The sequence below is a fragment of the Telopea speciosissima genome, chromosome 2, assembly GCF_018873765.1.
Source record: "Telopea speciosissima isolate NSW1024214 ecotype Mountain lineage chromosome 2, Tspe_v1, whole genome shotgun sequence".
NCBI classification, from domain to species: domain Eukaryota; kingdom Viridiplantae; phylum Streptophyta; class Magnoliopsida; order Proteales; family Proteaceae; genus Telopea; species Telopea speciosissima.
The window spans coordinates 60,092,394-60,103,137 of record NC_057917.1 but is presented as its reverse complement, the minus strand read 5'-3'; the positions used below and the strand labels follow the sequence as shown (position 1 = coordinate 60,103,137).

At 37.9% G+C, this 10,744-nt stretch overlaps 1 protein-coding gene across 1 annotated transcript; it reads right to left on the bottom strand.

The window, feature by feature from the left end:
* Nucleotides 1-540: 540 nt before the first annotated feature.
* LOC122652988 lies at nt 541-6,661 on the bottom strand. The gene is made up of 2 exons (XM_043846891.1): nt 6,083-6,661; nt 541-660 (listed from the first exon to the last, which is right to left on the bottom strand). Exon 1 carries the CDS (start codon nt 6,488-6,490, stop codon nt 6,146-6,148), a length of 345 nt encoding a protein of 114 aa, XP_043702826.1. The 5' UTR covers nt 6,491-6,661; the 3' UTR covers nt 541-660; nt 6,083-6,145.
* Between the last annotated feature and the right edge of the window lie 4,083 nt (nt 6,662-10,744).

The window sequence follows — 10,744 nt, the reverse complement described above, 5'->3', positions numbered from 1 at the left end:
ACAAGGTCCATAGGACAGAAAACTGCGGCTGACGGTAATGGACCTACTTACCTTGCTTGTGGACCAGCTACAGAGCTAACCCTTGCTCTATTGGTTTGGTGGTTGCTACCAAGACGATTTCTTTATGCCCATCCTCAGTGCTCTTCTAGGTGAGGAAGGAAGAAAGCAGAATACATGAGCCTGTTACAGGAGTTTTCCGATGTTATTCACATGGAGCTATGTGGAAATGCCTGGACTTGATCCGGAGGTCGCGATGCATCGTCAACAAAAAGTATAACTGCCAGATATACTTTTGATGGAATATACGGGGTCTCATGATGGAATAAATAAAATCCTGGATGATGAATAATTACCTCAAAGAATTGTCACTCTCCATGAGAAAAAAAATTGGTACCTGTCCTGATCCTGACACTAAATATGTCACTGAAATATATGTTGCCGAGCAGAAAAGCATGTTACAATTTCCGAAGATCTGTAGTTCGGGCTCTGGACTTCACATCTGCAGTGAACAAACATGGATTCTCCCTCACACTTTATTTCTGCACCTATGGGGATTCCTCATGCTACAGATGTATAATCGATACATAACTAATCTGGACGATCCAAGTGTGCTAGGCCGCCAAGTGCATTTGCCACAAACCAAATGGCTCTTTGAAGTACCTGGCCATCCAAATGAGGTTTTGTTTGAGTAGAATCAACATCATATTGCATTGGTCAACAAGAATCAAATGGCTAGGATCATCAAAATTCAGCAATGTTTCTGTTGCCAATGCAACATCTCAATAAATGACAAAACAAGGAATCTGCAAAGTATTGTCAAAGGCACAGGAAGTCAGGGTGACCCATTTCTGTTCAATGAAACTTTTCACATCAGACAAGCAACCTAAACGTCCTCACAGATTCTAACGATTGTGACCTCATCAGAAACATCTATTGAGAATGATTCTTCAGGTGCCTAAAGACCTGCCAACATCTAATGGAGAAACTACCAGCATGCCAAAAAAAGAACTCCCATAGGCCATAAAGTCTTACCCCCATTCTGAGGGCGAAACTGCTTACAGTGTGTGAAATATGAAAACCATAGTTGTCAAGCATTGCCTAGGCATCCATGCCTTGGTCACCTAGGTGATGCCTTCTTGGTGTGGCTTTGATTATTTTCCCTCTTCCAACACCTAGAATAGCCTAGACGCCATGACAACTATAACGAAAAGCTAGCTACCCGCTGAAGAACATGTTGAACCACATTAAATTTGAAGAATTGCCACTACACTAACAACAGGATTGTGTTAACAAGGATAAGGTTTCATAACTGGAAGTTGAAATGCAACTGAAAGTATCAAATTGCTGAACCCTTGCATCTCAAATGTGGACCATAAACATAAATGCCACTTATCTGGATTCTTTCGATTGTTTGGGGGGGGGGGGGATTAGGCCTGTACATGGGCAGCATGAACCAGTCCTCAAAAACCAGCCAATATCTGTCGGGATTAGGTGATCCACATGAGGATTGGTGGCCATTGATCTGGCCTCCTTATATTTTTCAATTCCTTGCGTGTTTTCTACATAACCATAACTTAATAATCACCAGTGAACATTTTCATATCTAAGAGTCACTGTTATTTTTCCTCAATCTAAACCTAAACAAATAAAAGTAAAAAATTAAACTACAAAATATTGATCTGTTTGGGTGGACTATGAAGCTTAGGCTGGCCCAACATTAGATGGATTGATTTTCTTCACGCAGCATCGAGGGAGAAGAAATATCGAGAAAACTCTTCCAATGCACTTCCTAGGAGTCAAACACTTGACCTCCCTGCCCTAATACCATGTTCGCTACCGTTTCACCTAAAAGCTTGAACTGTTAGGGAAGGGCAATGTAGACATCAACAGGGAGAAGTTCGCACAAGCCACACAGGCTTCAACCAAACAACTCACTATTTCATTCTCAATCAATTACTCCAATCACTGGGTTACATAGGTCTATAAAATCTAAAAAACAAAGACTCCTAATTACTTCCTAAAATATAGAATACCAAAATAGAAACTCAATAAAACTCAAACTGGAAATTTCCCTACATGCCTAATAGAGATCCCAAAATAAAAGATTACATAATATCTTTCCCCAATAAAATAAATTCTAAATATCCTACAGAACCAGAACAAGGTTGGGATCTGGTTCATCTTGGTCTGGGTTCCTGGGTTCGAGTAAGTTCGACCACGAATATGCATCAAGGCCTTTTGGATGGGATATGGTTATTCTCTTCTCCATAGGCATATGGTTTACAACACATAATATTCTTTTACAGTCATCTACAAGCTGGATCAGATGTTCTACAAGATACAAGATTCTTGTTTAGTAGATTAGCATGAAATAACTAAGTTATTAGGCAAGTCACTTATGGCATTCCTCATGAATAAACCACAGATAAGGAATCCTTGCTTATTCTTTGAAATGATTTCATTTTACTTTTACCTTCTAATTAAGTCCGAGGTTGGGGCAAAAGAATTCTGAAACCACCCCTATCCCCTAGTTGCAAAATTGAAACCACAAATATTCTGTTTTGCCAAACTTCTACTTATATTTTTCTGAGACACTAAGAAGTAACCAAAACCAAAAAATCCCACTTCTATCTTAAATTCAAATTCTCCCCCCTCCCTGTTTTATTGCCTTCGGCGGAGCATGTTAAATATGATTGACTGATAATATTATAATAGGCATTCGGGAAGATATTCAATATTCAAATGATACAGCAGATCAAATTCATGGGTTGTCAAACTGATCAAACTTTACATCATTCTGAACTTTTCTTAAAAATTCTCAGTTATATAGAGGAGAGAATTCTTAGATACTATCTCAAAGCAAAAATACTAGAAACTTTGCCTCAAGAAGCATTTGGAAGAAGGTTTTTCAACCTTGTTCTCACAAGCATAGTCTTACTCTTTGAAAATTCATGAAGTGGCTGTTTATTTGCAGCTCCACCTCCTTACAGTCATGTAATTTTTCTTTGATATGTAGGAAAATAAAAGAGGACAGACCTTGGTGCAACAGTAAGGTTGCTCCATTGCGACCTAGTGGTCGCAGGTTCGAGTCAGTAAACAGCCTCTCTGCGAAGCAGGGGTAAGGCTGCGTACATTATGACCCTCCCCCGACCCTGCAGTAGCGGGAGCCTCGTGTACTGGGTACGCCCTTTTATGTAGGAAAATAAAATTATGATTTTATTCAAAACAAACAAAAAGAAAATTCAAGGCATGCGAAGCAAAATATCAGAGTTGGAAATGCCTCTTCAAAGTTCAAAGATATGCAGCAACTACTCTACATTTCTAATATAGATCTAGGTAACTAAAATCTGATTAAGAAGAAAAACAAGAGTATCAGTTTTTGGTTACTGTCTAAGTCAACAAATCAAGCCAATGCATGAAGATTCAATTGTTTTCTCTGATTTAAATGAGATTGCACAAAATAAAATCTAATCAATGAGACTAAAAAGTAAATTCAGGTTTAGCTTCAGGCACATCAACAGCCCTACTACTTCAAAGCTCAAAATAAAAACTTAGAAATTGATGTTACATGAGGGTAAGAATTAATTTGAAAAGTTGGATTAGTATCAACAATAAGATCCACCCACCCCAAACCAAAAAGAAATATTGGTAACAGTGCCAGCGCACTATCCTATTCCAAGAGAAGTTATCAAAGTGATGAATATGTGCAGGGAACTCAGCAAGAGACAAGACTACTGCAATCAATCCCAAGTGATTTTCTGAAGTTAATAACATCTATGCATGCTATAAAATTGAAAACAAACAGCCACTTAAGTTCAAGATTGATGAGCATACAACCAGGCAAGTTTTGCTAAAAAGGAAAAGAATTCTCTGTATTTGAAAGCCTCCGAGTTTTTTCCAAGATGCTTCTACAAACGGAGGAGAAAACAAGAAAGGATATAATTTGTGGAGAAATCAGCAAATTTAGAAACACAAAGGAAAGATCTTTCCACAAAGTTTGTGATTTAAAATCCTCTTTTTAAGAGAGTTAAATTTTATGTTTATAAAAGCAGCTACTGTTATTATGATTCGTCATCTATTGCAGAGTTACTTTGAAGAAAATAAGTGCATATGCCTAGCAGTGATAGTAAAAGATTTAAATGAATAGCTGAGTAAATTTAGCCATGGCCCATAACAATTGTAGTATGAGTGCACAAGCGGGTCCTTTACATTTACAAGAACGAATACCCGAGTAAACTACTTACCCATAAACAAGTGTAGCATGAGTGCACAAGCTGGTCCTTTATATTTTTGCAAGAACTATGCTCCACATTGCTAAGGAGTGCATAAGCATATGTGCTCCCCCATAAGATCAGGATCTTTCAAGGAATAAAGATGGCATTTCAGAAGGGAAGAAATAGTATAGAATTTGAAATGGATGCTGTATTTCCACAACAAAAAAAAAATAAAAAATCCAATATTTTTAGTGAAGGTTACTTCAGAGGCTTTGTTAAGCCATGTAAAACATGGGGCTAGTACATCCTCTTCAACGGCATCTTGCCTCTTGCATGCTATTACTAACAAAACTTTGTACTTACCATAAGAAATAAAATTGTCACTTCATAGTGTTAGTTACTGGGAGGGCTTGAAAACCTCAATCTTCTTATCCGGATCTACCAGGAGATTTTCACTTTGGGTGAAAAGAGTCGATGGTATGGGAGCGTAGTTGACTTTATCAAAAGCCCCTCTTAAGGCAGCACACTTAAAACCTCAAAATGATAGTGTTAGTTACTTCTTGAGTTTTGCTTTAAACCTTTATAGGTGGCTTTCTATCTCTTTTAGCTTGTAGCCTTTTGACATTAGAGTATGACAAATGCTCATTCTTTTTGCCAACTAAAATATGGGTTATTGTTTTTTGCTTAGTTCTCTCGTAACAAGTCTCCCTCCTGATACAATTTGTCATTCTCATGATTCCTCTAATTCCTGACATACCAGGATTCATTTGTATCTTGATTTTTGTTCATAGGATCTTTCAAGAATATGATTGGCAAAGAAATCAACCAAGGCATGAATCAAAGGAAACTCAATGGCATATTGATCATATAGCCAAGTATCCATCAAACTAATCAAGCTACAGTTTGTGAATAATCCATCCCTCCATCAATACATCATATTATACATACATCTGAAGAGAGCAGAGGCAAAAGTCCATCATTCACAGCATGTAATAACAAGAAACTGAAACACTCATCTCTTGCCATCAATACTTATTACGTTCAATGGTACGCAAGTAGACACCTCTCAACTTGAAGCATTTTACAGTACTGGATTGGAGAGTGACCAATCACTGTTTTGTTTATCCATTCACAAATAGCTAAGTGATATTCTAGATATAAACTTCCCCAGTACACAGAGGACCTCTCCGCAATCATATTGAGTCACGGTAAACCTCCCTGGAATACAATAAACTCACAAGACACTATGGTCAAATTTCCATCCCTGTAATTACACAGGACTACACCAACTTGGCAACCCCAAAAACTGGCAAGAGAGAACGAAAGAGAGGGGCATCACCAGCATTCATTTACATTGTAAAAATGACTTAGCATAGTTCATTTTTACATGACATTGTTTTATTGGTATAAATTAAAAATAAAAGCTTGAGTTCATCCTACAAAACAAGACAAACCTTTTACTACCTTTCTTCACCCCTATCCCAAAACTTACATGTTTCAGTCCCCCCCCCCCCCCAAACACTCCTGGGGCAGCGAATCGGAAAAGTCAACACCTGAAAGCTAGAACTTCCATTGAGAGGTTCAGCATATATAAATCAGAAAATCAGATAGCGTTCCACTGAAATATCAATATCCATTGTTAAGTAACCACAGGTTCAAGTTTGTAGAAAGCCCCTCCAAGTTCAAAAGCAAATTTGATCATGAGAATTCTCACCCCGTGCCCACATCATCCAAACCATCTGAATTCAAGTAAATTGAGCTAAGAAAGCAGCCACATATAAGTTATAACACATTGGACATAACATTATCGACAAAGGATGATGATCTTTACAAGCTTACTTTCTATTGAATGAAGATTCAGAACTCACCTGACTACAACAGAGACCTCCCAAAACCATAAATTCCTCAAACAATTTGGTATAGAATGATGTCTATACCATTGAAACCCCTCGAGTTCCTATCAATTCCTCATATTTTTTCGGCAAAGACATGGATTTGAAGAGAGAAAACACAACCGACGACATAAATATACCCAAGAGATCAGCAATGACGTCTTTAACAGAAGCTCCAGCTGATTCCCATAATCCTATCTCGTCTCCTGCTTCTTTGGCCACACCAGCAGCGAGAGACACCAATGATCCTAACCAAATACTCCATCTGTGAATAAATGGATATCTTGTTTGATAAGCGAGAGCAGACACAGTAATGGCAATAAAGAAACAGAACAGGACATGGTAAAGCTTGTCTAGGGCAAGCCAGTCATCTTCATTCTCCATTTCTGTAACCTCAAAGGTCAGAGGCAGTCTCAGAGAGTTCAAACGGTTCTACAATAGGTTCAAGAACAGGCAAACCGGTGTTTTTTCAAGTTTCAGCCGATCGAACCGGATGATATTGTGCGACCCACCTGTTTTCATCAAAACCCTTAAATCAATTTCCCTCTTCCTCCATTTCAAAACCCTAACTCGCCTTCTTCTTCTTACTCGCTGGGAGGGAACGATAGTTTTGTGCCTCTGTATCTCTGAGTCTCTGTTTTCTGCCACAGAGGTAAGATCTCTCACGAGATCCTAAATATGAAAATCTAGATTAATTGGCATAAGCACAGAAATTTAGGTCTACCTCAAAGCTATTGTAATCTTCTTTGCACTTGAATGGGCTTTTGCCTAGCATTTCCTTCAAACTTTGAAAATTTACATCTTTTAATCCATTAATCTGTTTTTCACGAACCAGGCATAGTAGGAAAACTAATCCCGAGCACCATAGAAAGAGGGTGGATCTCGGCTCAACGATAAGGTTGCTCCATTGTGACAGTGTGACCTAGTGGTCAGGGGTTCGAGTTGGGAAACAGCCTCTCCGTGCAGCAGGGGTAAGGCTGCCTACATTATAACCCTCCCTAGATCCTGCAGTGGCGGGAGCCTCATGCATTGGTATAACCTTTACTTTTTTTAATGATCAGCCTACAGAATGAAACTATCCCACATGGTTGAGCTGTACAAGTTTTGCATTGAGAATTAAAATTGATGCAAGAAAGATACTGACAATTAAGGTTGAATGTGTGTCTAGATGGATAGAGCTGATTGGAGGACAATGATCCATGTAGCCGACCCCATTTAGTTGGGATAAGGCTCAGTAGTTGTTGTTGTTGTTGTTGTACCTGGATGGATGCTCACCACAGAAACCTAGTCCATCTGATATGGGAGGTGTTATAAAGGTGCCAAATGGCTGCATCATTGGCGCCTTTTCTGGGGTCAATAGAAGAAGCTGATTAGATGAGCTGGATTTTGCATTCAAATAGGGGTGGAACTACTTATTTCTAAAGTATTTCAGTATGCTATTATAGAAAGGGATTTGGCAAATGTGAGTATAGAAGAGGTGCTTTGGATGATTCCTTGCGACTTATCACATGATTAGATCCATAAATCACCTTGTCTCCTTAATGATACACTCATTTTAGGAGAAGCTAAGAAGCAGCAGAGAATTGGCTGATGAGTTAACCAAACAAGAGATGGTCTGTCCGAGGTTCTGTCTCGAGAATTTGCATTATGAGATGCGGGTTTTAAGTTTTAAAGTTCAGGGCTTCATGGTTCAATGTTTTAAGGTTCTAAGGTTTCATGGCATCCTTCACAAAAAAAAATTCTTGTGTTTCTGCCCTTAGTTAGTAAATACGCGTATTATATGCGTACCCAAATTTTTGAACGTATAATACTCCCGTCCCCTTATTTTCCCGTATTTTTATAAAAAAAAAGCATTTTTAATCGATCGAGTATTATACTCGTATAATACGCGTATAATATTTTTTTAAAAAAAAAAAAAAAATACCCAAAAGATTAGAATTTAGGGAAACGATTTCACTTTCCCTTTCGTCCCTTTCGATTTGTGTTGAACATCCAACCGTAGCAGGCAACAGTAGCCGCCCTCCATCCTCAATCATCCTCCCCATCTCCGTTCAACAAAGCGGCACTTAAGTCTTGTATTCTCCTCTTGTTTCTCTGGTCTTTGAACTTTGATGGTGGTAGTGAAGCAAATGAATCTGGTGTGATATTGGCGAGAACGGCTCAATCTCTATTCTATTTTATTCTTGTTTTTCTGTCTCTTGTAGGCTTGTAGCTAATGTGTACAGTGGAGATCCGAATCTGGTGTGATATTGGCGAGAACGGCTCAATCTCTATTCTATTTTATTCTTGTTTTTCTGTCTCTTGTAGGCTTGTAGCTAATGTGTACAGTGGAGATCCATATCTGGAACTCTCCCTCTTGTCTTGTGTTGGTTAATTAGTGGGAACTCATCCCCCTTCACAAGAACACATCTGGTTAAAAATATATGGTTATCTCATTGTAGATAGAAAGAAATGTAATGTTGGAAGAATGATTTAATGATAAGGTAATCAACTTGCTCATCTCATTTTCAGACAATCTACATTCATTTCTTGTAGATTATTGATATTTTGGTATGTTAAATGATAATCTTAGAGATGTTATATAGCATATTATATTATTGTGTTTATTTTTGTTCATAAAATCATGATATTATTTTGTTTATTAGGTGGTGAATGCATGTTATATAATGAATATATGTCCGTTTTTTTAAAAGTATTATTGCCGTCTATGCCGTATTAAACGCATACCGTATTATTACCGTATGCGTTTTATGAAGCCGGATTTTTGAAAAGTATTATTACCGTCTAGTCCGTTTAATTGCCATACATATCCATTCCCGTTCAATTGCCGTTCCCAAACTTACTAACTAAGTTTCTGCCAGAGGTAAAGGAGATTATGTTTTTTTGCATTGCAGAATGGACAGATTAGATTAGGACAGCCTTAGAAATTGATGATTCAGGTTGGCAAAGTCACAAACAGTTAAAAAAAGCAAAAGAAATACCCTACTAATATTTATTCAGATCCCTACTTAATCTCACTTAGTAGTTCAGAACAGCAAGGACTCTCTTAAATGACTACTAGGAGGATCTATTGAAACTAAAAATTACCAAGTTCTTAATTACTTATCCATTTTCCAAAAACTAATAAGAAATAAAGAAAAACTGCTGTCACTTTAACCGAGATGTTGCATTGATGCAACAAGCCCCCCCTCCTTGCATGGGAATCATAAGGGACTAAGACTAAAATCTGTTGGACACTTTTAAAGCTTCTGCTTTGTTTCTTCTCAGTTCTCTAGTTGAATTAGGATACTGTTACCACCACCCCAGGGGCCTATGTTTAGAACTTCTATTGTTCTCAGAATTTGGTTGTTAAGCTTTAATTAAGAGTTGTGATTGGATTAAGATTTTCTTATGAAGATGTACTTGACCCATTTTGGCCACAGTTTTACTGAATAAATGGATTCATGGTGCAAGAGATGGATTCCTCCGATTTTGTTATGTTCTTGTCTTTTTCTCCTCTTGAATGAATTTCAAGACTCTAGTTGTTCCATAATTGTTTGACATGTGCTCCATATCTCGGCTCACTCATGTCCATTTAATGGTTTTGCAGTGAAGAGAGGGTGTTGCAGCCGATGCAGCTGCTTCAGCTCTTGTTGTCAAATAGATATCATGACAACCTTACAGCCTCTGCTGAAGAAATCCTTGGCCCATGTTGGGCTTGCTTGAGGACTCAATGAAGATGCTAAGTTTATTGAGAAGCACACAGCACAGTTGTGTGTTGTCAGAGGACTGCAACCAGCCAAACTGTGTTAAACTGGTCCGAGCACTTTGTGCTGATCACAATCTTAGTTTGATAACTGTCCCAAGTGATAAAACTCCTGGTGAGTGGACTGGTGTAAGTAAAAAATCCTTACCTCTTGTGTATCTGTGATTCATTTTTGCAAGCTTGAGATCTCTTGGCTTTGTACTAATGTTTAAGTGATTGCTAGTTGCCTGTTCATTTTCCTAATTTATAATCTTGTCCTGAAATTTTCATGATATCTACTCAATAGATTTGTCGTTTTCTCCTCATAGAGTTATGCAAGATTGAATCAGAGGGGAAGGCAAGGAGGTTGTGGGTTGCTCTTGTTTTGTTGTGAAGGTAGTAGGAACAGATAAATGGAGGTGAGAAAAACTTCAAATAATTGTGGTCTTCGTGTTGTCCAGGAGTATTTGAAGTCACACTGCATGATTGTAGTACTAACAGAAGCTATATTGATGAGTAATTACTGGGTTTAGAGCCTCTTTCTCAGGATCTTTTCTTCCGCTTTTTCTTTTCAATTTGATCTTGTCATGGTTTAAGGGATCTCTTCCTTTAGGGAGATTTGTGATTTGATTGTTTGCAAATTTTATTGGAGAACCATTCAGCAGTCCTTGTGGTACCCTGTCTATGTATTGAACTATCAATCTGAATGGTAGGTTTTTGGAACCCATATATTAGACTGCATCGACAAAAGAATAAGTTTTATTGGATAGTTTGAATCATTTCATCAGTAGACATTTTAGAAGGCTAAGAAAACATTTAGTCATTAAGGAGAAGATCATAGATCTATCTCTTAAATATGAACCAATAACTCAGTTTAGGTTGGGTTTTGTGACATTTAACAGGTCTGCTGTAAT

What these genes read in the sequence shown, in the direction of transcription:
- LOC122652988 (XM_043846891.1), bottom strand. Translation starts at nt 6,490, where the DNA reads ATGGAGAATGAAGATGACTGGCTTGCCCTAGACAAGCTTTACCATGTC.